We start from the raw sequence: 26,895 nt of genomic DNA, 5'->3' as shown, positions 1-26,895 counted from the left end.
GCTAGAACACTCAGGAAGCTTGAAGCCCATTGGAGGGAGATAGATAAGTAACCAGAGGTGCACTAGCTCTAGCGTTGGAGCTAAGGAAGTGTTAAAATGAGGAAGCGCAGAGTGTTTGGGAGCTGGGAAGGAGGGGTGGACAGGCCTTTTGGAGGAGATTGTCTATCTTGACTGAAATGTGAATGGGCAGCACCAGCTCCGGGGAGGGGGCAGGGCAGGGGAAAGTGCTCTTCTAAGAACCTGGAAACAGATAGGTCTCTGGTAAGAAAATGTAGTCTGCCATCCCTCCAAGCCAGTGGAGAGGCCATTTCCTGTGTGAGCTACAGATGTGAGTAGATCCAAGGCTGCCTCTCCTCTCAGGGTGGCTCTGCCCTAGAGATGCCAGCCTCAGCTCTTTGATGCCTCATCTCTGCTGCTCTGTAGTCCTGAACATCCAGGTCTGGGGTGTCCATCTGTCCATCTCTGTGGCTGGTTCATTGCATTCATTGTGCTGAGTTAGGTTCTGAGCTGAGGGGGCCAGGATAGTGTAGGGCCTGGTCTCAGGGCCTCGTTCCTAGAGAAGTTCCTAACAAGGTGGCCAATGATGTGGGTAGACTAGAAGCGATGCTGCCTGGTAGGGAGGTAGTGGAGAGTGGGGAGGGTGTATCTCAGTGCAGGGAACAGCAGCAGTATTCCTGGGGCAGCCACCAGAGTGCTGAGCCACGGACACTGGAATGGGCTGCCTGCCTGGATCTTGTCTCCTGACCTCCTCTACCCTCATACTTCCTTTAGCAGAGGCTAAAAATCTGATCTGCTTTGGGGAGGGACTTTGACACATGTTCAAAATAAAGTTGAGGGTAATCTCCAGAGGGCAAGAAAAATAAACAAGTTTTTAAATGCAGAAGAAAACGTGTTATTTAAACAACCCCCCCCCCAAACAAAAGGAAAAAAGAAAAAACTTGAAGGCCTCAGTTCCCTTGAGTTAATGTCTCTAGCACCAATGACCAGAGGGCACAGAGATTTCAGGAAGACAGAGAGACACCTCCTGTATGTGTTGTGGGGTGACCAGACCAGATTAAGTGTGAGTTTAGCTGAGTTAGGGTCTGGTTCAGTGTGTGACCATGAGAGATCCACACAGAGTGTGGGGTGGGAGGGTATTGCCAGGTCCCAGCTCTCCATCCAGGTGAGGGTAGCTCTGCCAGAGGGTCAGGAAGGATGGGAGGGGCTGCTGGACTGGAGACAGCAGCCAGATGTCCTAACAAGAAGATCTGAACCAGCAGAGGCCCAGGGGTGACCAAGGTCTGCTTACAGTCAGGTAGGGCCTGGCTGGGGCTCTTAGGAATGTCTTCTAGGAAGAGAGAGTTTGAGCAAGGCTTGTAAACCCAACCAGGATTATGGTGGGAGTGGGTGGACCAGAAGCTCTCTGGGTACCCACAGTGGTGTAAGCAAAGGCACAAGGTGGGAACTCCTCTTCAGTTCTTTTGAGAATGGTGGCTTCTGATTCTAAATGTGTTTACTTGGTTAACAGCCTTCCTGGACTTTACTCCACATGTGACACAATCCACTGCTTGCTGTGTGTAAATGATAGATTTTATAATCAAAAGTACAACCATTCCCAGTTAGAATTAATTTTAGGATATTTTTATTACCCCCTTAAAGAGATCACACATTATTAGCAGTCTCTGCCTACTCCCCAGTCTTCTTGTTGTAAAACAGGGTTTCTCTATGTAGCCCTGGATGTCCTAGAAGTCCATCTGTAGACCAGGCTGGCCTGGAATTCCCAGAGAGCTGCCTGCCTCTGCCTCCTGAATGCTGAGATTAAAGACATGTGCCATCAATGCCTGGATCTCCAGTCTTTTTTATCTTTAATTTATTATATTTTTATGTGTATTTGTGCACATATACATGCAACCGTGCACATTTGGAGGCCAGAGATCAGCTTGCTGCAGTTAGATCTCTCCTTTCTACCATGTGGGGCTCAAGGATTGAACTCACATCAACAGGCTTGGCAGCAAATTTTGTTTCATCAGTGGTTCTCAACCTGTGGGTCTCAACCCCTTTGGGGGCATGTGTCACATTTCAGATATCCTGCAAAGCAGATATTTACATTACGATTCACAACAGTAGCAAAATTGCAGTTATAAAGTAGCAATGGAATAATTGTATGGTTGGGGGGGGGTCACCACAATAGGAAGAGAGGAGCTGTATTAAAGGATCGCAGCATTAGGAGGGTTGAGAACCCTTGCTTTCCATGCTGAGCCACCTCGCTGGCCCTGTTCCCCAAGTCTTATTCAACTACTAATCTTTCTGTCCATATATATTTGCCTAGACTTTATGTGTATTTCTTACAAACAGAATCCTGTATTATGTGCCATTTTGTATATGTTTCCTCCTCCTCCTCCTCCTCCTCCTCCTCCTCCTCCTCCTCCTCCTCCTCCTGTTGAAAGAGACTTGAGAGTAGCCCAGGCTGACCTCAAATGCACTTCCATCTTCCTCTTTATTATCCCAGGTACTCGGGTTTTGGACGAGCAACCTTACACCTGCTCTAGTGTAACATTTTCAAGGCTTAGCTACATTGTAACATAGATCAATAGTTCATCCCCCTTTTACCATTTTTTAAAAGATTTATTTATTGTTATATGTAAGTATGCTATAGCTGTCTCAGACACACCAGAAGAGGGTGTCAGATCTTATTATGGATAGTTATGAGGCACCATGTGGTTGCTGGGATTCAAACTCAGGACCTTTGGAAGAGCAGTCAGTGCTCTTAACCTCTGAGCCATCTCTCCAGCCCCTTCTTTTACCTTTTTATTTGTTTCATTCCTCTTTATCATCAAATAGTATTCTTTGGGCAGTAAGAATATTTATCTCACACAAGTAAGGTCCTGGGTTCAGTTCCCAGCCTGGAAAAAAATGAATTCCTATGTGAATATCGTATGTGGTGTGTGTATACTTTGTGTATCTCTTTATCAGTTAATGGCCATTTTCTGCCTTCTGGCTCTTGTGGGGATACTGTCGTGAATGTTATATATAAGGTTTTGTGTGGGTGAAGTTTTCAGGACAGTTCGATTTAAATGGAATCTAAGACAGTTGTGGGCTGAAGTAGAGATGGCTAAGCCATTAGGCCTGTCCATTTCCTGTCTCGTCTCGGAGGTTGGATGGGAATGAAGGAGACAGACCTCAGGACCCTGCGCCAGATGCCCTGGGAGCTGGGAGAGGGACAGCAGGGTGGACTGTGAGGGTCTAGTGGGTCTCCTTTCTCTCCGCCAAGCCTGTCTTTGTTGCGTTGGGCCAGCAGCTGTTTCAGGGCCGGAAATAGCTTGGGCAGCTGGTATTTTCCCTGGAAATCAGGTGCATTTTTTCCTTCGTCCTGCCAAAAACCAAAATTAGTTAAACACCCAGAGAGAAGTTGGTCAGTCTCAGAGAGAGTCAACAGGAAGCTGGCTGGCCAGAGGACAAGAGGGAGGTCAGAGAGTCAATCAAGGCTAGTGAGCCTTGGATAAACCCAGGGGAAGCCCATCACATCACAGGGAGGTGGCTTAGCTTGTAGGAAAGGCTACAGGTGTCTGATTGATCCCGTCTGACCTGAGGAAGACGAAACCTCATGCAGGGTTCTTCCACTCAGAGACACGTGGGCCAGTTTTGCTGTCAGTACAGGGTTAGTAAAAACTGATCCTTGACCCTTGGTGCTGGGCTTGAGCTCCCAGAAGACCTAGGACACAAAAATAAGAACTCTGCTGTTTTAGTCCCTTCCTGAGCTCCTGCCAAGAAAGCTTGAACCCCACCCTAGCCCAACAGGAAAACACGAAACAGCACTTTAGTTACTGCCTTGCCGTCTTTCTGTTTTGTTCCCCAGCCGGAAAACATTATGTTGTTAGACAAGGATATCCCCGGTCCACATATCAAGCTCATTGACTTCGGCCTGGCCCACGAAATAGAAGATGGAGTTGAATTTAAAAACATTTTTGGGACACCTGAGTTTGTTGGTGAGTTTTGGGATTGTGAGAAAAATCTCAATCTGGCATTGAGACTGGGGAGGGAGTTCAGACCTGAGTTTGAGTCCCAGAATTTGTATAAGGAAGTCAAGAGTAGTTGTGATCCCAGATTCAAGTAGCATGCTTGTAATCCCAGATCTAGGGAGGCAGATACAGGCAGGCCCTGGGCTCAGTGGCTCGACAGCTGAGCCTACTTGGCAGGTCCTGGGCTGATGAAAGACACAATTTCAAAAAATAAGGTGGATTGTACTGAAGAAGCCATAGCCAAGGTTGTCCTGTGCCCTGCAGGCACACACATTTACACACATTCACACACACACACACACAGAGAGAGAGAGAGAGAGAGACAGAGACAGAGACAGAGACAGACAGAGAGACAGAGATAGAGAAGGAGGGACAGAAATCTTAGGAACAATCCTTCTTCATGTCTGGGCTGAGGTATCCCATGCCTTGGCATACTTGCAAGAAACTGAAGGGTTGAGAAGGAATAGCCTTGGTAGACCCTGGGTGAGGAGACAGTGGTGGGCTTGGCTTTGAGTGCCCATTGGCACCCAGAGAGTAGCCAGGCGGGGCTAGAGGCCTTTGAAGAGTTAAACTTCCCCAGAACTGGCCCCACCTTTTACTTTTGGTGGCAGTGGCTCAGACCTTTACTCTTTTGGACGAGTTCGTTGTTCAGATTTAAAATCACTTCCCTGACCTGGTTCCCCTCACGAATCCTCTCTCTGAAGTAGCTTTTGATTTCTGGAAAGGAAAGAAGCTGTTATCATTGACCAGGTACCAGGCTCACCGCCGGCCTCTCCCAAGGGCCTGGCCTTCACTCATACAGTGGAGCAGCCAGCTCCAGCCGAGGCCCGGCCTTGCACTCTCCCCTCTGTTCCTCTCACCCCACCCGTTGCCCTAGCCTTTTCTAGATATTCCTCAGGGGACTGGTCCAGAGGTTTGGGGCTCACAAGAAAATATCTCTGCAGAGAGGAAAGGAATGAGCGTTGAGAACCAAACAATCATTTATCTCTTATGGGACTTGGAGTGTTTCAGAGATGGAGGGTGTGGCCTCTTCAAAAGGCAGCTTCAATTATTTTCTCCATCGAGTACCTTGTTCCAGGCCAAACCCTGTCTCAAAAAACAAACAATTACCCCTCCACCAAAACAGACAAAATATGAGAACTTTAGGGCTGGAGAGGTGGCTCAGTGGCTAAAAGTGCATACTCTTGCAGAGGACCCAAATTCAGATCCTAGCACCCATGGTAGATGGCTCAAGATCTTCTGTAACTCTAGCTCTAGAGTATCCAAAACCCTCTTCTGGCCTCTGTGGGCACCTACACTCACATGCACACACATACCCACACATGGACACACACATCTGTACAAAAATAGAAATAAAAACAAACTCTAAAAGAGAAATTGAGTGTATTGTTGCGTGCAACAGCCCTCATTTTAGAAAGATGCAATGAAATTAATTTTCTAGGGCAGAGGAGATGGCAAGGAGTAAAGCTCTTGCCACACCTGTGTGATCTCAGTTTGAATCCCCAGAACCCACGAGAGCCAGCTGTGGTACTGTGTGTCTATAATCGCAGAGTTTCTATAGCAAGATGAGAAGCAGACAGGAAAGGTCCCAGGAGGCAATGGGCCAAGGGGTGAACAAGAGATGCACACACACACACACACACACACACACACACACACACACAGAGAGAGAGAGAGAGAGAGAGAGAGAGAGAGAGAGAGAGAGAGAGAGAGAGAGAGATTGGGGGAGAAATTCCTAGAGAAATGATCATAGTTCGGATGTCAAAGTGATGTCAAGTTGCCGTGTGAGAATAACCTGGAGTTGGGCATGCTGGTCCACACCTATAATATCAGTAACTGGGAGGTGGAGGCAGGAGGATCTGGAGTTTAAGACCATGAGAAGCTACACAGGGAGTTTGAGTCCAGCCTGCACTGCATAAGATCTTGTCTGACAAACAAATAGATGTTTCTCTAACTCAGTAATTTGAGACCAGAAGATTGTGAGTTGGAGGCCAGCTTGAGATGTTTGGTCAGATCTTGGCTCTCCAACTTAAAAAAAAAAAAAAAAAAAAAAAGATTCCTGGCTGGATGGGGGTGGCTCAGACCTTTAATCCCAGCACTCAGGAAGCAGAGGCAGGCATTCTGAGTTCAAGGCCAGCCTGTTCTTCAGAGCAAGTTTCAGGACAACTGAGGCCTCACAGAGAAACCCTAACTCATCCTGCCCCCGGCCACAATTCTTTAAATATATACTCTCAAATTCTGCACCCCTGTTATTGGACCAGTTCATAGATTACTTGAAGTCCACACCTAATTTGAATATCATTAAAAAAAAAAAAAAACCACACACACTTTCATGTGTCTATCAGTGAAAATGAAAACAAAAAGTACCGGTCATGAGAAACAGAAACCATTCAAGTGCTTTCCGAGTCAGTGACTAGCTGCAGACAGACAGACAGACAGACAGACGGGCTATTACACAATGGAGAAAACGGAAGTCCATGCAGGAAGCAAGCAAAAGCCATCAAGAGACATGATTTCAAATATATCCTGGCACCATTTTTTTTTAAAAAGCTAGGGAAAAAATCAAAGCCAGTATACTGGTGTCTGCCTGTCGAAGGAAGCTGTGTAGGGGAGGGGACAGCAGGCAGCCTATAGATGCTGTGGTTTAGATATTATTCTGGATACAAAATCTTCAGTCTTTGCCATGCTCCCTCTCCTGTCTTAGCAGTTATCAAGGCTCCCTCCCTCTCTCATCATTCTAGCATCACTCTACCTCCGTGTTCTTTAAAGTCACAGACAAAGTGAGTGTGGGGCTCAGCATGGCTTCCGGGGCCTCTGCGCTCTCTGGGCAGCTCACAGTCCTCTTGTCTCTTCCGTGGGATCTTCCCTCACACTTAGACCGTCTCTTGGTCACTCACTGTATCTTTGACCCAGCTCCTACTTCCACTTGTGTATTAATGGCTTCCAATGTGATGCTTGGCTCCCTCCCCTCTCCTGTAGCGGCTCCCTTCTGACATGGTTTTGCATGCTCTCATGCTTATAGTCTTACTTCAGTGACCCTCCAAAGACGTCCTCCGATGAAGTCACCTGTCAGGCCGGACTGAGAGGAAAATGAAGCCCTTGGCTGTCTTCTTCTCCATCACCTCTCAGCATGGGTCTGCCTGGAGGCTCTGTCCACCAGAGCTGCCCATAGCAGGTCATCGCTAGGCCTTCATATCTTCTTCCTAAACCTCCTTCTTCCCAAAATCCTCTTCCTTTGTACTTCCCTTTTCCCTCCTCAGCGAGGCTTATTCATGGTGGTTTGTCCCAGGTTAGCAAGAAACTCATATCTTAACCTGTCTGGGCTACTGTAACAAAATACCTTAGACTGGATAGAGTATATATAATAAACGGAAGCATATTGACCACAGTTACAGCAGTTGTGAGTCCCAGATGATGGTGCCAGAGGGGCTGGTGTCTGGAGAAGGACCTTTTCACAGATACCAGCATCTTCCTCTATTCTCATGTGGGAACATGCTCCCCGGAGCCTTTTATAAGGGCCTCACTTTATTCCTGAAGGCTTATTCTCATGAACTAATCTCCTGTAAGCCCCCCACCCCTTTTTTTATACCATTGCCCAAGAATTAGATTTCAACTTACACTTTCTGTAGAAACCCACACAGTCCTCAGCAACCTGTTCTCTCCGCATTCTTACATCCGTATTATTGCCATCCTACTGTTCTACTCTTCCTTCCCCACTACTGGAGACTCAAGATGGAGACATTTGGCACCAAATGCTGTAGAATTCCCTAGAACCACCTCCTCTCATCTCTACCTTCTCTTGACTCCTGAACATGACTTCTTTCAGCTCCAGAAATCGTGAACTATGAGCCACTGGGACTGGAGGCCGACATGTGGTAAGTGGTGGACCCGGATGCTTCCAGGGGCAGAAGGCCCCTGTTTCATGGCATGTCCTTTAGTGTGTAAACCTTTAGTTTCCAGGAGCTGTAGCCATGCAGCCAGCGGGAGGTAATGAGGCTTAGAATCTCAGCCAGTGAGAGCTCTGTCAGCAGGGAGGGGCTGAGGCCAGTGCAGCCTTATCCTGGCTCAGCCTCAGCTGGGGCCTAGACAGCAGTTAAGTTAGTGCCATTGGTTCATCCATCAACTGTTACACAGGAGCATCCTGTGTCCTAGGCATGTGTGGCCTAGTGATTCTGCTGTGATCAATTCTTTACTTACTTTATTTGACCACTCCTTTATAGTTGATGTAGCTCATGACTCAGCTTTTAAAGACCCTGCCCACAGTCCTGTGAGGTTGTTCCTATTCTTATTCTCATTATATAAGGAGGGTGGGCTCAGTGGTTAAGGGACATGCCCCGACGACAGCATCTGCAAATACAGACGTCAGACCCTGGGTTTGGGTCCTGGTTTCAGTTGTATCCTTGTCTGCTGCAGAGTTGGGGTAGGGAGGAGTGGGGCTTAGATGGCATTCAGGGGCCACCTGGGGGGAAGCAAGGGACTTCTTGTATCTGCATGGTAACTCCCTGGAGGGTTTGAGGTTGAAATCACACAGCTGACAGCACTCTCCCTTCCAGGAGCATCGGAGTCATCACCTACATCCTGTGAGTATCTCCAGCTTTGGGCTGCGGCCCTGCTTAGCTTAGGAGGAGGGAGAGGGGGCGGGGAGGCATCAGTAGGTGTGTTACATCCACACAGCACCTGAGGCGGAGTGCTCCGGGCTCCACTTCCTACACTTGAGCAGCTTAGCCTGGGAAAGCTGCCCTCTCTCCAACACAGGTCATGTCTAAATGTGTTTGTGGTAAGCTAGGGCTGCTCTGCTCAGCTCTGCTGACCACACTTATTCACTGTGAGACTGTTACCAGAAGCCCTGTGACAGCCCTCTCTCCTCTCTTCTCCTCTCCAGGCCACTTTCCCTCCCTCCCTCTCACAGTCTCTTTCCCACTCCTTTCTTTTCCCTTCTTGTCCCCTTGCATCCAATGGCTTAAGCCAAGATTTACTGCATTGGTGTTTGTTTGTTTGTTTGTTTGTTGGACTGGGCCTCATCTGGGGCAGGATACTAGTCTCTGTGACCATGGACAGGTATTTAACTTTTGGACCTGTATTTCTTATCAGAAAAAATAGGAACTACAGACTTCCTGCCATAGGAAGTAGGGTGGGAATAAGCCACCTTGTACACGTTTGCTAGGCTCTGCTTTGGCACACAGGGCAGGTTGGTAGACACCCAGCCCCTGGTGCTTCCCAGAGGTTGCTCTTGGCTGCTCATGTGGAGAATGCCATTTTCACAGCATTTTCAGGGTAAAAGTCAGCCCATAGCCAGGGCTAGCATTCAGCAGCTGGGGTTTGCTCTTAGCAGCACAGGCTGGGAGCTACTGTGACTCCTGCAGTACAGCTGAGGGCCTCGACCTTGTAGGTCTTTTACTACCCAGCATGGCCCAGACCCCACCCACATCCATTAAGTTAGAATCACTAGGGTAGGGCCACAGCCTCAGTGTTTGTTAACTGCCTAGCTGGATCTGGTTCAAGGTAAACAACCATTTCTCTATGATTCCAGAGCCAGAGAATTTGACACCTGTTTCTTCTTAAATCTCTTTAAATCTGTTTCTTTGAAATTCTAGTTTCCATATTGAGCTATTAAGGAATGCTACAGCACACACAGTCTTCTTAAGACTCCTTGACCTTGATGAGATCTATTTTTATTTTATATTACTTTTCTTTTTCTTTGTTTTGTTTTATTGTGCATCTCTGGCTTTAATTATTTATTTTTATGGTACTAGAAATTGAAACTAGAGTAATTGAACATAAGCCAGGCAAATGTGCTACTGCTGAATTATATCCCTGGAACCCCTTAATTTTTTCTCTTTTCTTCATCTTCCTCCTTCTCATTTTTCTCCTTCTTCTCCTCCTCTTTTTCCTCCTCCTCCTCCTTCTTCTTGGAGATTTGGGACTCATCGAGGGTTCTTATTGTTTTATCAATGACAGAGACTCACCAAATTGCCCAGGCTGGCCTTGGGCTTGTGATATTTCTGCTTCAGTCTTCCTACAAGCTGGGATTATAGACCTGGTGTCTATCACCCAGACAGTGGTGGTCCATGCCTTTAATCCCAGCATTCAGGAGGCAGAAGCAAGTTGATCTCCTTGAGTTTGAGGCCAGCCTATTCTACAGGGATAGTTCCAGGATAGCCAGAGCTATACAGAGAAACCCTGTCTCTAAAAACAAAACAAAAACAAAACAAACAAACAAAAAAGAAAGAAAACCTGTTCTGTCAGAAGTACTACGCCAGGCACTCAGGATACAGACATGAAGGAGAGCTGAACTTGCTTGCCCTGGGCTCTGTGTCTGTGGGAGATACCACCCTGTGAGAGCAGGGCTACACTGGAGGTATGAATACTCTGTGGAACACAGAGGGAGATGGACAGAAAGGTAGACATATTTGAACTAGGAGCTATAGAATGGACTCATTTCTCCAGATAGGAGAGAAGAGGTGAGTGTGGACACAGCACACTTGACACAGACCAACTTCTGGTCTTATGGAAACTGGAGACTTGGGACTCATAGAGGGTTATTATGTTTTAGCCATGCCAGAAATAATGATTCATTTCTATCTAGAACTGCTAGTATGGGACCAGGGTTATACAAAGCATCTTACCTATTTCTTGTGGTGATCTGGATTGACCCCAAAGACCTTATACATGCTAGGCAAGTGCTCTACCACTGAGATACATCCATATTCATTGTCTGTCTGTCTGTCTGTCTATATCTTTCTATCGAGATAGGATCTCGCTATGTAATTTTGGCTAGCCTAGGACTTTCTATGTAGACCACACTAGTTTTACATTCCTGCCTCTGCTTTCTGAGTGAGTGTAGAATTAAAAGTGTACACCATTCTGCCCAACCTTCCCTTGATCTTTTGAGACAGACTCTATGTAGCTCAGGCTGGCCTTAAAGTCTCTTCTTCCTGCCTCTGTTTCCCAAGTGCTGGGATATCAGGCATTTACTGCCATGGCTACCTGCCCAATGTGCTTTGCATACATTAGTTCTTCACGTCAATCATGTGAGATGGGAGCTGTTACTGTCTTCATTTTAAATGAGGAGATGACATCTCATAAAGGTCGAGAACTTTCCTCTGTTGACACAGTTAATGAGTGGCAGTGGTGGCTTCAAACTCAGAGTCTCAGAGTTTTCCAGTGCACCTTTCTGTTCCCCATGCCAAGAAAGCAGCAACAGGGATAGGAATGGCTTCCAAGAGCTATCTGGTAAATAGAAACAGCAAGTGTTTCAGCCGAGTGAGAATGTGGTAAGGGGACAGAAATAAAGTCCAAGGTGACTGCTCTTCCCAGCACAGCTAATGGGTAAGATGCTGTGCTTAATCGAGGTGGGCAGTGCATGGGTGGGGTTGTGTGTGCATCTCAAGGGCATATCTGGTAGAGGTACCCAGTGCTCAAGGGGAATTCAAATCAAGAGCTGGTGCTTCCAGAGGTTATTGTATGGTACACCCTCGTCTAGTCCCATGGGGATGAAATGTTGCACAGCTTCTGTGCCTCTCAAGCTTTGCTGCCTTTGTCCGGAAGTTCTTCCTGGAGACACGCTGGCTGCTGGCAGCCTATTCATTCTTTAAGAGTAGAGTCAGTGCAGACTTCAGCCACCCCATGAAAGCTGCACGGCCCCCATTTCCCTCTGTTCCCCAAGTTATTTCTCGGGCTCCTTATTGTATTTGACTTTGTTCTGCCAAGGGCTGTTTCTCTTCTTTTAGCTTCTGAGTCCATTAAACAGTCTCCCTGAGTCAGGTACTCTGTCGGAGGTTCAGAAAGTGAACTGGGTTAGACTGCGCTGAAAAGTCTGTTGTTTGGTTGTCTGGAGAGAGCAGGCCGCGGGTTCCCAAGGCCTTTCCTCCGGTTTATCCCTCTGTCCCTCAGTTGCACGGTTCTTTCTCTGTTGTGCTCAGTCTAAGTGGAGCATCCCCCTTCCTGGGAGACACAAAGCAAGAAACCCTGGCAAATATCACTGCCGTGAGCTACGACTTTGATGAGGAATTCTTCAGCCAGACAAGCGAGCTGGCCAAGGACTTCATCCGGAAGCTTCTGGTGAAAGAGACCCGGTAAGAGGACACAGTCTGGTTTCTCAGGTGCTCGTTCTTTCCTGTGGCCTTTCAAAGATGTGCCAGTCTGCTCTCGCTTTGCCGTCTGGGTCATGTAGCCCAGTCTGGTCAGGTGCTGAGAAGAGTCTGTGGCCGTGACTAGGTGCTCATCCTGTCGTTTGGTTTTGTGCCTTCATCTCCTGCCAGAATACAAATGCTTCTGTCTACGTGAGCATGAACATTTATACAATCGCATGCATGTGTATTTGAATATCAGTGTAGAGTCTTTCCTAAACATATGCAGGACTCTGGCTGGGAAGGTAAACTATGAACATTTTTGAAGCCTGTTCAAGTTGAGAGTGGAGGCTGGCAGGCCCAGAGAGGTCAGAATAGTGGGTAAGAGGAGACAGACTGATCCTACCTCTGCTTCAAGGCCCAGGTTGAGCCATGACGCTGTATGGCCAAAGAAGGGGGATGTGCAAGAATCTGTGTACTAAGCTATGACTTACCTGTGTGAGCATCAGAGAGGGGCCTGGGTGGGTAGGGGACAGGTCCAAAGACCAGGGCTGTGTCCTCTGGTTTTCACAGTCTTCAGAGAGAACCATAGTGGGGTCCTTGGACATGCAGAAGCCCTGATTTCCCTATTTAGGTCAGTGCTAGGGTTGGGGTACCTACCTGAATGTTGAGCAGTAGAGGACAGAGAGAGACCTGGAAGGAAAACACCAAAATAGACACCAAAGACTTGGCCCAGGAGAGCTGGCTTTCAGGGGGAGTCTAGAAACTCAGTAGAGGGTGGTAATTACATCCTTCAAGGTGGGAACTGAAGCTTAGGGCTTGGGTAATAAGGTTTCTGCCTGGATCCTTTCCCCAAGAATATTGGAAATGCAGCCAGTTTTCAGCCACCTCTGCACCTGTACTGCTTTGAGGGCACAGCCAAAGGATGTCAGAGAGGTGGGACTCTGACTGCTGCTCCTGGCGTGTCCTCATGGTCATTTGTTTCCTCGTCCTCATTTCAGGAAACGGCTTACCATCCAAGAGGCCCTCAGACATCCCTGGATCACGGTAAGGGCATGGTAATGTGCACCAGGGAGCAGGAGGTCCGTCTTCTGCCACCAGGACTGGCTGTGGCAGTCAGATACAAACAGCTGTTAAGAGGCCTTGGCTTGATCTCGGGCATTGGTCAAAGGTCCTCGGAAGGCCTGTGCTTGTTCAAACGGGGTTATGCTGGCTCCATACTAGAGTGCTTGCCTCGCTTGCATGAGGCCGTGCACCACAACATCTAGAGCACCACAACAACAAACAGACAAAAACAAATAAAATAGGGTTATGCTGCTGTAAGTTTGCATATCATGGGTTTAGAGAGCAGTGCACCATCGCAGACATCAGCTAAGATGCTTTTTCTTATAAAGTGTAATTTGTTGGGAGTCATCTCTCTGTCCCTTTTCACTGCAGAAATCGTGTGGTAGGCAGATCTCGGGCCACTAAAACCTTGACTTTGTAATCAGGTACATTTCTTTTTCTGACTACCAGGCTCTCACGACAGGATGAAATCAGGCACATAGCTTTTATTGGTTCTGTGTGGCCTCAGGAATTTGGTCCTGAGACAGAGATCTTTTACGAAAGGGAAGCCAAACCTCTGTTAGGACAATTCTGTCCCCTGTTGGAGGGTTGGAGCAGAAAGTGAATTCCCATGTAACTCTGCTTGTAACGAAGGGCCCATTGGTCTTCAGAATCTTGGAGTCTGGTGTGGGGAGCACATTGGGAGTGGCGGTGGGGACTCAGAGCAAGGCCCCAGCCCTGGTTCTAGGGGCTGATTAGACTACTTTCACTGTTCCCTGGGAAGGCCCATTGGCATGATTTCAGTGCAGTTGTGAAGGGTAGAGTCCTATGGATGATAATTCAAGTTCATTTGCTCCCTGGAGGATAGGGAGGGGCAATAATCTTCCAGGTTGGTATGTGCTTGTAGCCCAAAGCTAGAGAGCCTCTTAGACTCTCTTCTACTGAGCATGCTGAAATCCTCAGCCTTCCTCTGCCCGCCGCAGCCTGCATGTTCCAGCCCTTGAGTAGATGTTTGCAGAGCCTTTGCTTGTCTTTGTGACCTACTATTAAATTCTATGTGTGTGTTGGCCCTCTCTAATGGTCGGTCATAGAGTTCTCGGACCTGACGTGAGCATGCAGGCAGTACTCCTACATTCCTTGATGTTTCTTACGGTCTTGCCATGTGTAAGGGACGGTGCTAGCCTCACCCTGGCTCTTCTACCATGCCTTGACGCAAGCAGTGAATGCCAAAGAGGCCATGTGTGTGTCTTCTGCCTGCAGCTTGGACTGCCCCGTGGAACACATAGTATGTTAACATTCTGGTTCTTCTGTCTGAACACCTACTAGTCAAAAGGAGAAGACAGAGCCCCTGAACAGTGGAAGACACAACCTGCCCAGCTGAAGACCAAACGCCTAAGAGAGTATACCCTCAAATGCCACTCAAGCATGCCCCCCAACAACACTTACGTCAACTTTGAGCGTTTTGCTCACGTGGTAGAGGATGTGGCGCGGGTAGACGAGGGGTGCCGTGCCCTAGCAGGAGCCCATGACACCCTGCAGGATGACGTGGAGTCCTTGGTCTCTATCTACAATGAGAAGGAGGCTTGGTACCGAGAGGAGAATGAGAATGCCCGCCACGACCTGTCCCAGCTCAAGTATGAGTTCCGCAAAGTGGAGTCCCTGAAGAAGCTCCTGAGAGAAGACATCCAGGCCACAGGGGCCAGCCTTGGCGGCGTGGCCAGGAAGCTAGACCATCTGCACGTGCAGTTTGAGACGCTGAGGCAGCAGCTCTCAGCAGAAATCCAGCGGATGCAGGAACTGGTGGGCATATTCCAGCTGGAGAGTGGGAACACTGACGGCCACAGCCCAGGCTCCACGCTCTACCGGGGCATCAGTGAGTCCCTGTCAGAGCTGCTCAGCAGATCTCATATGGAGGGAATCCTGGCCGGCTTGAGTCTCTGAGCACCAGGATCTTGTCAGTAGTGCATTCTCAGGGTTTTGTAGAAGCATGGTGTCTTCCCCTCTGCCGGGGCATCCAGCTGAAAGAGTCCGGCGGGTGTGTGTTTGCAGCCTTCCACTCCCTCTAGAGTTCCCTAGTGAGTGGACCTCTGCACCTCCATCCCCAGCCTGGTTTGTTGAGAGGGCACTGGCAAAGCAGCCGAGCCGTAGAAACAATTAGAAACAATTAGAAAATGTATCCCCTCAGCATGCCCTTCTCTGGGGGTGTCTTCTGGCCCCCAGGAGATACTTTATAGCTGGGTAATGATGATGGGTTGGCTCACCTCTCACATTCCATGTGTGTGCCATATGAGTGAAGATCTTGGGTAATGACGGACATAGCTAAGAATAACTTGCTCAATGGAGCACTTTCCTGTTACAGAGTCAGGGCTTTAAAATACACAGAGAAAATATTAACTTTCTTTTAAATTGTCTTCGCACTCATCAGGTCTTTATGTCTGTGGTCTTACTGGATGCTTAAAGAACTCTGTGAGATAAGGGCTGGGATATAGGTCAATTTCTAGAGTACTTGCCTAGTGTCCACAAAGCCCTGGGTTTGGTGCCCAGCACAGCATAAAGTGGGCTTGGTAGTAGTACACACCTCTATTCCTGAGATTTAAGAGGAATCAGAAGGATTGGGAGTTCAGAGCCATCTCTCGCTACATATTGAGTTTGAGTTGAAGGCCAGCCTGGTCTATATGGGACCCTATCTCTGCGGGGCAGGGGTCTGTGAGATGAGAGTAAGGACAGTATTGTTACTATTGATTTCCCTGTAACCGATGAAGAAGTTGATGCAGAGAAAGAACTGGCATAGGAGTGTTCACAGCCAGTTGCCAACCCAGGGTGTTCATCTTTGATGTGAGGTGTGGAGGAAGAAGTTCAGTGAGGCTTAGCTGTAAATATCCATCTTGATATTAGAGTTCAGATCCCAGAGGCTAAGGGACTTTACATGGATAATAAAGACAGGAGACACACAACAAGGAGGCATTTGTTCTTGTATACTAGGCCAGTGGGCCCTGAAGTCTGGGAAACCCCAGAGGGCTTTGGGGAGCACAAAGCTTACTGGTCAATTCTAGCTCTAAAACTTTGAGCATCATGGGAATAGTGTGATGTCATCTCCCCATCCTAGGAGGAAGACCAATCAATATATTCATGCAGATAGCATGTACACTATGGACCCTGGACCCCACATGGTACTAGAAACTAGGGGCACACTGTAATGTTTCACCTCCATAGCCTCACAAAATATCCATTAGATATTAATATTAAATATTATTCCCAGGTTAGGGAGAAAGCCAAGAAAGAATGTGACATGTCCTGTGTCGCATTAGTGATAACAGTGGGAGCCTTCTGATGAGTCTGTCACTCTTTCTGATTCCTTTAACTGCTTGGACTTTAGGAACTCACTTTGTGTTTGAGGAGGTGGGTGGTACCCAGTTCACCCATCCATTCAGACATAGTTAGTACGCACCTGCCCGTTTCCAAAAAGATGACTTGAGTCTGGGGATGCAGTGTTATGTAATATCAAGCTGGTTTTTCTACTTCCCTAGAGTTCTCAGTTGAGTGACAGATTCTAGAATTACTTACGAATTATACAAATGCAGAACTCTAGCTGGTTCCTACGCTGTAAAAGAGAAGGGGGCAACATTGTAAGGCCTGGAGAGACGGAGGGAGGGAGGAAGGGAGGGATGTAGATGGAGATAGAGAATTGCTCTGTTCAGGCAACCATATATGGAGGACACTGGGACTGTGGTCAGCTAAGTAAACCATGAGAGAGAGTTGTCCCCTGTAGGCTGTCATGCCAAGGTTCTGTGATGAGAAGGAAATGGAAGGAAAGCCAAAGGAGAAAGAATGGGGTGTGTATAGTGTAGAGAGCAGGCATGTATACTGTAGAGAACAGGTATGTATAGGGTAGCGAGCTGATCTGTGTAGTGTAGAGAACAGATATGTATAGTGTAGAAAGCAGATGTGTATAGTGTAGAAAGCAGATGTGTATAGTGTAGAGAGCAGGTGTGTGTAATGTAAAGAGCAGGTGTGTGTAGTGTAGAGAGCAGGTGTGTGATGTAGAGAGCAGGTTTGTGTTGTATAGAGAGCAGGTTTGTGTTGTATAGAGAGCAGGTGTGTAGTGTAGAGAGCAGGTGTGTGTAGTGTAGAGAGCAGGTGTGTGTAGTGTGGAGAGCAGGTGTGTGTAGTGTGGAGAGCAGGTGTGTGTAGTGTAGAGAGCAGGCGTGTGTAGTGTGGAGAGCAGGCGTGTGTAGTGTAGAGAGCAGGTGTGTGTAGTGTGGAGAGCAGGTGTGTGTAGTGTAGAGAGCAGGTGTGTATAGTGTAGAGAGCAGGTGTGTATACTGTAGAGAACAGGGTATGTTCAGTAGAGAGCAGGCTGAGAAAATGCAGAGCCAGCAGGACTTTGGCATGTTGAGTTCTGCCTTTGTTCTCAGGGTCACCAGACGCCATTAATGGGTCCTGGGCTAGTGTTGAAGGAGAAATTCGCACAGACTAGATTTTGACCTAATAAAGTCATTCTCTAGAATCCTATTGTTTTTTTTTTAATTAGCAAGCTGGATCATTTAAAGTATCATATATAGTAACTGTAATAGAAACCATTTTAGTCAAATATAAGAAACCACAATTTTAAGATGCATGATTATTTTATGGAAAATTAAGACAGAAAAAAATCCTATCATGGGCAGTCTTCTAGGAGAGGCACGGGGAGAGGGTGAATGAGAGACAGCACCACCACACAGAAGAGGGTGGCAAACACTCCTGGCTCAACTTTGACCCTAGGAAGAGATGGAAAACCTTGGAGCAGGAGGCCTGGCTACCTTTGCAACATTGCTCTTTGGGTTTGGACCACATTGGTATGAGCCTGAAGAACTTCGAGCATGGACTGCTGTGGCCCACAGTCGAAGGCTGGGTGACCGCATCTGACTCACTGAAGCCATGCAGTCTTTTCTCCAGATGACCTGCCTCACTCCAGGCCCACAGTGATGAGATGCTGCATTGACTGGGAGATGCTGATGATGTCTGCAGTTTGACGTTGCACATCCTGGGATGAAGGAAAGACTGCAGAACCCTGTGCTTTACGCTAAAGACAAAGGACTCTACAGTCCTGTGTGCCCTGTCATGGGATGTCACATACTTGTTGGGTACAAGACACCACGAATATTAAAGCTTCCTTTGGACGCACCAGCAGACCTTGACGTTCATGTTGGGTTTCCTAAAAAGTGAAAGGCCATCAATGCAGACATGCTGGGTGAACCTTCTTTGAAGGCCAGAGTAAATGCAAGAAGATTAACTGATGGCCATGATTTGATTGGGGGGATGGAGAAGGGAGGGGGAGCTGGTGCTCTTGGGTTGGTGGAATCCTCTACTCTGTTCATGCTGAAAGGGTCCTCAGAGGGAAACTTTCCAGTACTCTCCCTCTATAGCAGTTTATGGGGCGGTACTCATCCAAGGTCACACAGCTGGTCAGCCTCTAGGCTGGCACAGAGCCATAGTGGATTTCCTTCCTTGCAGTGAAATTGTCCTCTGTGTTCAGGGCCAGTCATAAGTGTGACCAGACCCTTAACTGGTCAAAGACAAAGTTAACTGAGAAAAGTGCCCAAAGGCTTTCAGGGAACTTAGAGAAGACTGTGACCTTCCTATGTTGCCTGACACACAAACTCCTTTCTCCTTTCATCCCTGATGCACAGGGGTGTCTGAGGAGACCCTTGAAAGGAATGCGGCCAGTGAGCCTGCTTGCTCCTCATAGGTGCACAGCTGGTATTTAATACCCACCTGGAGCACAGGACTGTGATGGCAGGATGGGGAGAACCTCACCAGGACCTAGAGGAAGGGGACAGCATACGGCCTATGAGCCTCTGCCACCATGGGATCTTCTGCATTTAGGGACAGTATACTCACATATGGGGTACATTTTATGCATATATATATATATATATATATATATATATATATATATGCCTGTGGAAGCCAGTGGTCAACTTTGGTTGTCATTCCTTCCTTTGGAGCTGTCTTCCGTCTCCATATTTTCAAGAGAGAGTCTCTGGCTGTATAGCACTGGCAGACCTGAAACTCACTATGCAGACCAGGCTGGCCTCTAACAGAGTTCTGCCTCCTCTGTGTTGGGATCAAAGGCCTGTGCCCACACTTAGGTCATCCACCTTGATTTTTGAGACTGGGTCTCGCATTGGGACCACTTAGATCAGGCTGGCTGGCCACTGAGACCCAGGGATCAGCCTCTTTTGGCCTCTAAGGCACTGGGAATACAAGTACACACCACTGACTTTGCTGACTTAGACGCCTTCCGGACCCTCATGAAGGATTTTTAATTTACCAGACTTTAAAGCTTGACTTCGTGCTCAGTTCAAACATCATCCAGGTTATCAGGAGAGCAGGGAGAGTATGTGATATCCCCGAAAGGCAGTTTCTGAGGAAGTTGGGCAGGAAGTTGTCCTATCCAGAGGCAGGTACAGCCTTGCAGGGCAGCCACACTTGGCAGGGGATGGTTTTGCAGATTCTGAAGGCTGATTAGAAAGAGTTGGAGCAGAGCAGAGAGAGTGATCATAATAGGAAGAACCAGAGACTCTTCCTCAGGGTCCCCTCCTGAGGTGACAATGACAGTGGTAGCTTTCCCTTCTCATAGCACAGTCAGAAGTGTCTGCGTGCCCAGACATAACCACCTAATCACTGTCAAGCCTTCTAGAAATGTCTGTAGAGCTTTTCTCCCTTTTGATGTTCTTGGCCTATGGGGAAGATTCTTGGCCCTGGAGACTAAAACTAGCAGTGGGCATATTGGAGTTGCAGAGGGGCCAGTTCAGTTGAACAAACACCCGTTGTGTTCTGGTTCTAGGGGGGAGGTGATGGACAAGGTCATGGTGACCCTGAATAAGAGGTGCAGTATACTTAGCTCACAGTTGATAGGAGAGAGATTTCTTCAATGATGTAGTTACTGGTAAACCCACCCAGGCTCGTGTAAACAACCCTCATGAATCTCACTGGGACACACACACACATACACAAACACACAGACACACACACATACACACACACATAAGAGGCATTAGTTGAAAAGAGGAAAGGGATTAGTAAAAGAGTGGAGAAGGATTAATGGGTGTGAATATGATTGAAATACATTATGTCCATGTCTGAAAATGTCATAATAAACTATACTTTATTAAGTATAGTTAATATCTACTAATAAAAACATTTTTTAAAAAATACCTCAAAGTAGAAAACAGATTCAGTATCAGACCAATGGGATCCAATCAACTGGGAGGTGGGAAAGGCTGGGTAAGTTACCAGTTAGACCAGCAGTTCTCAGTCTTCCTAATGCGGTGGCTCTTTAATATAATTCCTCGTGTTGTGAACCCTCTACCATAAAATTATTTTTTTTGCTATTTCATAACTGTAATTTTGCTACTGTTATAAATTGTAAGTATATGTGTTTTCCAATGGTCTTAGGTGACCCCTGTGGAAAGGCCATTTGACCCCAAAGGGGTCACAACCCACAGGTTAAGAACAGCTGAGTGAGAGGTATATAACCCAGTTGAAATGTTTGCTGGTTGAGGAAGTGCATGAAGGACAGCAGGGTTTGAGGAGATCTGGGGCAGCTGCCTCCTCACAGAGACACCTGCCTCCTCCTGTGTCCTGGAGGACGGTTCTGGGTAGACTCTGGAGGTCTGTACCCAGATTGGGTCAGAAGCTTGGAATTGAGTGGTAGGTGAAAAAGGAAGGGTACAGAGATTAAAAGGAGTCTGTGACTTTTTAAAAGGAAAATTCTCAGACCGTACAGGAAGTATGGAGGAATGGGCTGGTGAGCTCTGTGTGTTACACCCTGCTCCAGCAGGGAGCCGTCCAAGGCCTGCACCTCACTGGTCTTCTACTCTAGCTTCCTCATAGCCCTCCCCCACACTTTCCAGACATCTTGCTGTATAGTTCATTCCTGCCTCAGATTCACAATTCTTCTCCTTAGCCGCCAAGTGCTGTGATTATGGGTGTGTGCCCCGAAGCCTGCGAGACCTTTCTCAGGCGCCTTTGGCTTTTGTTTGAGATAGGCTCCTTTCTCCTGGATTCTCACCAAGAAGGCCAGGCTAGCCCATTGTGCTTCCCAGGAATCCACCAGTCTCCTCCTCCCATGTCTCTGTGACTACAAGTACCCATAATTTTCCATGGGTTCAGGGTTGAACTCAATTCCTCATACCTGTGAGGCAGGCACGTCACTGACTGAGTCGTCTTTTGTGTGTAAGCATCGTGTCATCATTACACCTGAGGAAATCAGCGATTTCTTGTCTCCTTCATAAGCCTGCTCCACCCCCATGTGGCAAGGGTGTCTGTTACATCCACTTGGCTTGTTCATAGCAGGACCCAACCACAGTTCACACGTGGCATTCAGTTGAAGCCTTTACATTCTCTTAAGGGAAGAGGAGGAGGGAGAGTTTGGGGAAGTTTTTCTTAGAGACAAAATCGTGCTCAGAAAACAGAAAGGCCTGTTAAAGAGGATTAACAATATCCATATATCTGTCCCGAAACTACCAGACAAACGAGGCTAGGCCAAGCATGGAGAGGAACAGTTTCGCTTCTCCCAGTGGTTGGTGGCCACAGGATCAGCTCCCGAGCACGCAGGCTGGAGGGGATGGATACACTCACAACATGTTCACCAGCATCTTCCTGGGAAAGTAGGTGTTTGCCAGCAGGGGCCAAGGCCCAGCCAGCAAAAGGAAGGGAAGAGGTGCCTCTGGAGGAAGACTGAACTGAGAGAAAGAAGTCTCCCAGGTCCTGAGTGACAGGAGAGAGAAGTGGGTGTTCCTGGCGTTCTGTGGAGTATGTGGCTTTTGGGGTGGCACAGATGGAGGCCTGAAACCTGCAGTCTATTTGCAGTTCCTATGGAAAGCCTGGAATTGAGAGAAAAGTCACTGGAGGGGGTGGCTCTTCTAAAGCCCACAGTTCCTTTCTCACATCTTGAGGATGGCTGCTGCTGCAGCTGCTTCCTCTCCATCTGTGGTGACACTTCACACCGAGGACACACCCTGGGGCTGTTTCAGAGACATTTGCATCTGTGTAAACAAAGTCTGACCCCAGCCACAGCTTTTAGTTTTCTTAACCTCCCTTTTCCATGTTTTCAAGACACCAAACCTCCTTGGGAGCCTGGTCAGAGCTACCTGGGCTCCCTGGTCAGAGACAGACCATAGGCTGGGGGATGACACTCACTGCCCTCTTGAAGAGGGACAAGCTGGACACTGACATAGTCCGTTCAACCAAAACAATGCCGCATGCCTTGTGGGAGCAGGTCTCACTGCAGACTCTCTTTCACTGACTTTCCAGGCTGAGATGACGACATCAGCCTTTTGAGAGACTCTTAGCAACCAGGGAGCCCCGTAATGAGGAAAGGTCAACCTGACAGATTCATAGCTTAGGTGGCCTTTTCCTCAGAACTCATGTGGTTATGTGTAGCATATAGAGAGGCCCTAGAAGTAATTGTCACCTCCTGTTGATGGCCCTGGGGGCAGCCACTTGTGACATTTCATCTGGCCCTCTCTGGGTCAGGAACGACACTGTTGAACCAGAAGGAAGTGGTGTTTTCCTTAATAGGATTTCCTTTTTTCTGCATGTGGTTTCTCCAGCTATGGGGGTTGGGGGTAGGGGTTGGGAGTCGGCCATTTCTCATCTACCCATCAATAAGTGCATAAGAATAAGCTCTTTTTCTCCCTGAGTCTACTGCTTCAAATTTCCTTATGAAAAGCAAATACACCATACCAGAATAGGTTCAAAGGTCATTGATAGCTGACTGAATTGCACCTTCAAATGGTATTATGATTGCTGATCAAAGTACCCTTATTGGTGGGTGTGAGCAGGTCCAGGTTTAGGATTTCTTTATTATATTTGTTTGCAGTGTGTGTGTGTGTGTGTGTGTGTGTGTGTGTGTGTGTGTGTATACATGAGCATACAAGTGCCCCGTGTGTAGAGATCAGATGATGATTTTTTTGTCATGTGAAACCTAGGATTGAACTCAGGTCATCAGGCTTGGCAGCAAGCGCCTTTACCCACTGAGTCATACTGTTGGCCCAGGTCCTGGGATTTCATTTTAGTTGATCTTGTCAGTAGCTCAGGGATTCAGCTCAACCAAACAACTAGTAAACAGGAGTATTATTGGCTCTGGGAGGAGGGGAGAATGGTCTGGTGGTATAGTCAAAGACAGAAGCAAATTCCAGTGTCCACAGGTTGCTTCCCAGCTGTGGGAGGCCAAGCTGACATCAATGTGTTCCACACATAGCAAAGAAACATTTGAGGCTCTAGTGATATCAGATCAGCAATATGGATGTATAAATTAGGATTTGAAATATTTGGGCATATGAGGTGAGGTACCTGGTGTGGGCCTCCTGCCAGAGGCCATTTCAACACTGTGTGGATGGTAGTGTACACTGGCTTCCTTCCGGTGCCCAGTACCATGAGGGAAAGCGAGAGTGGAGCTGTGCTCTGAATGTGGTTAGGTAGGACCAGCTCTGAAGAGCTGTGGGTGGCCTCCCTTAGTGCTTACCTATGACACATCACAGGCTGTCAAAACAAGAGGAGCAGCTGCACCAGCCTGAGGGATAATCCTGGACAGTTGTCCTTGGGTCACAGGGCCCTTTGAGAATCCACGGACGGACGCCATCAACTGTCCTTGGAACTGGTTGCTTGCCTGAACACACACCACACACTTAATTTTACTTCCATAATTACTAGATCATAAACTGTGTAATTCAGTGGCTCTTTTGTTTGTTTGTTTGTTTGTTTGTTTTGTTTTGTTTTACAAGATTGTATCATCATGGTCACTTTCTAATCTCAGAACATTTTCATTAACCCAGAAGGAAAACATTCTTGGGGCTAGAAAGGTAACTCAGTAGTTAATAGTACTTGCTTCTGCTTTTCCTGAGGACCCGTGTCCTATTCCCAGAACCCACCTAGGGTGTTAGGTCCCCTTGAAGCTACAGGGAGTTACAGGCAATGGTGAGCTGCCCAGTATGGGGGCTGAGAACCAAACTCAGGTCCTTTGGAAAAGAAGTACGCATTTTGACTGCCAGGCAGTGAATGACAACCGTGTCTGTCTCCCAAACCACCCCTGCCCCATCAAGGCCCCTATTTCCTCCCATTTCTAATAGTAGAGGAGTACCAGTGCCCCACCTGCTAATAGGCATGCATTTCACCAAAGCCAGAGTCAGCCCAGTGTTCCCTGCCTTAAAATGAACCCCCCCCCAGAGTGATACTGATGGCTACTGCTTCTAGCTTTTCTCAGTTAGAGATGGTAGTCATGCAAGCATCTCTCTCTCTCTCTCTCTCTCTCTGAGTCTGTGTATGTGTGAATGTCCGTCTGTCCATCCCTGCCTGCCTGCCTGCCTGCCTGCCTCCCTCTTTCCTTCCCTCTCTCTGTATATGCATGTACTACATTGTGGTAATAATAGCTCAGGGACACTCAGGGTACCTTCTGGGCAGTGAGACATTTGTAACCTCACCCTCACTGCGAGATTCCACTGCATGCCTTGCTGGGAAGGAGGTCAGTGGCAGGCTGAGGACAGTGCGTGGTCCAGGATTCTGTGGGGAGGTGGGGAGGTAGGTAGCTGCCATTCGAAGCCAGTTGACACCGTCACGCTGTCTTATCTCTCAGCCGGTGGACAACCAGCAAGCCATGGTGCGCAGAGAGTCCGTGGTCAACCTGGAGAACTTTAAGAAGCAGTATGTCCGCAGGCGGTGGAAGGTGCGTCAGAGCCCGGGGCGAAGGGCGGGGGCCTAGCGGGGTTCCCTGCTTCTCTCCAGATCTGTTTCAGCCAGCAGTCCCCTTTTCTCTTCCCTCAGCTGTCCTTCAGCATCGTCTCCTTGTGCAACCACCTCACTCGCTCCCTGATGAAGAAGGTACACTTGAGGACAAGCGAGGACCTGGTAAGTAGAGCCCTTTGCTTGGGCACAGCTCCTGGATTGGAGGCGTGGAGAGGGGGGAGGGTATTAACTATTTCTAGCTTGTTCTGCAGGCCTGTCCTCTTCTGCCCTGAAGACTGAAGTGTGGCCAGCAGAGGGATATGTTTGAGGGATCGTTAGGAACCCTTTCCTATGGGCTCCCTAAGAGCTGCCACTCCACCCCACCCCCTGCCCCTACCTGAGGACCAGTAGCCCCCTAAGAACTATGGAAATGGGTCCCATAGACCACCCAAAATTTATTCTGGCCAAGTATAATAGTGCACACCTATAATCCCAGCACTTAGGAGGTGAAGGCAAGAGGATACAGGTGACGTGAGACCCTATTGCAAACCATGCCACCTCCAAAAGTCCAATTCTGATGACCACAACACCTCTATACAGTGGGTACTTTGTTACACCCTTTCCAATTTCCCTATTTTGTCTTAGACTGCCTGGATCAATAACATTTGATGATATATTATACTTATAGTTTTTTGTTTCTTTATTTATTTTTTAATAGTACTAAGGATTGAACCAAGGGTCTTTAATATGCTAGCCAAATGCTATACCATTGAGCTGCACCCTGGCCCTTTAGTGTATGTTTAAAACAAGAGCCTTACAATGGAATAGACTCATCAAGAGGGCGGCTTCTAGAGCCAGTCTTCCAGAATCCAGATCAGCCATTTCCCATGTGTGACCATGAAGCAGTTACTTAATTTGTCAGTTCCAAAATGTCATTATTTGTAAAACGGGGGTAATAATACTTGTTACATTGCTGGGTAGTGATTAAGCATAAATGAAGACCTGTCCCTAATGCCTGGTGGGCAAGTCTCAGTGTGCATTTGCACTTGTTAATCCTTCTTAAAATCCTCCTGTAGTTCTTGAAATGGGCATCAGCATTAATTTTCATTTGGTAGGGGTTCCCTGGGATAGTCTCTCCCTCCTGACTGAGTGAGAGAACAGGAGTGCCCAGAAGGTGTAAATGAGTTCATGTATTCCTAGCTCACCTAGGGGCTGGAAGGCAAATGCCTGGTAGTTGCCCTGTGTAAACTGAAGATGCTTGGCCCTGGGCCTGCACCCCAGCTCCCAGAATATCCCTGCACTCCCCAGAGCCGAAACACATCCTCAGGGGTCTTTTTTCCATAGACTGAGCTCTTGTTTATTCCTGTTCTTGCCAGGACTTTGGTAGCTCGAGAGGCCTTTGTGGCTGAGTCCCTCTTCTGGCCACCAGCCTCATGGACTATGAAGGGAGCTGCCGTGGCTGGCTCTGAGGATCCCTGTTTGTCACCGGCGAGCTTACCCGGCTTACTCTTTTATTGTTTGGCTCTGACTCATTCTAAAAAGTTGCTGTTCAGCAAAGCTTGAGTTATTTTTGTTGCCCTAGTCAGACTTGGTCCAGGATGTATTAGCTAAGTTGATCTTGACCTCAGATTTCCCTCTGGCTTGGGCTTGCCTGGAGGGCTGTACAACAGGCAGCAGGATGGACGTAGGTCTTGGACCTTTTGATTTGATGTGATAAAGTTGAAGAAAAGAATATAAAAGAATTTAAATTTCTAACTTTTTCATGGTGCAAAACATTTTTTATTGTTATTTTTGGTTTTCTTTTTTTTTTTTTTTTTACTCAGACACGTTATATAGTTTTTCCTATTGAACCGTCCTTAAAATAATGGTTTTAGAAAGATGATATGAACTTCTGTTTAGAAAGCATAGAAATTAAACATTTTTAGTCTTGTTTAAATTCAATTTATTCTTTTAATAGTTTAAATTAACTGCAACTAGAGAGATGGCTCAGTAGTTGAGCGCTTCCTCCTCTTACAGAAGACCCAGGCTTGGTTCCTACCACCTACAGGGTGACTCACAATAACCTGTAACTCCCT

The 26,895-nt window shown here is 47.6% G+C and overlaps 1 protein-coding gene across 10 annotated transcripts in view; it reads left to right on the top strand.

Moving 5' to 3' along the window:
* The window catches only part of Dapk2 (death associated protein kinase 2), a 113,915-nt gene that overhangs the window by 85,963 nt on the left and 1,057 nt on the right, over window positions 1-26,895 (top strand). For 2 of the 10 annotated variants that reach the window (XR_007978776.1, XR_007978784.1), the window contains 7 exons: window positions 3,836-3,965; window positions 7,825-7,873; window positions 8,552-8,578; window positions 11,921-12,073; window positions 13,069-13,114; window positions 14,438-17,184; window positions 17,227-18,277. Coding sequence is in view for 1 of the 10 variants with exons in the window: in XM_052187971.1 (XP_052043931.1) it covers window positions 3,836-3,965; window positions 7,825-7,873; window positions 8,552-8,578; window positions 11,921-12,073; window positions 13,069-13,114; window positions 24,732-24,821; window positions 24,920-25,003 (579 nt within the window). In the remaining 9 variants the exon portion in view is untranslated. Of the gene's footprint in view, window positions 1-3,835; window positions 3,966-7,824; window positions 7,874-8,551; window positions 8,579-11,920; window positions 12,074-13,068; window positions 13,115-14,437; window positions 17,185-17,226; window positions 18,278-24,731; window positions 24,822-24,919; window positions 25,004-26,895 lie in introns of those variants that run through there. The other 8 variants (XR_007978782.1, XR_007978781.1, XR_007978780.1 and 5 more) reach the window with 8 other exon arrangements.

The sequence above is a fragment of the Apodemus sylvaticus genome, chromosome 7, assembly GCF_947179515.1.
Source record: "Apodemus sylvaticus chromosome 7, mApoSyl1.1, whole genome shotgun sequence".
Lineage (NCBI taxonomy): Eukaryota > Metazoa > Chordata > Mammalia > Rodentia > Muridae > Apodemus > Apodemus sylvaticus.
Note: the sequence above shows the minus strand (reverse complement) of the source record. Positions and strands in the feature narration are given on the sequence as shown.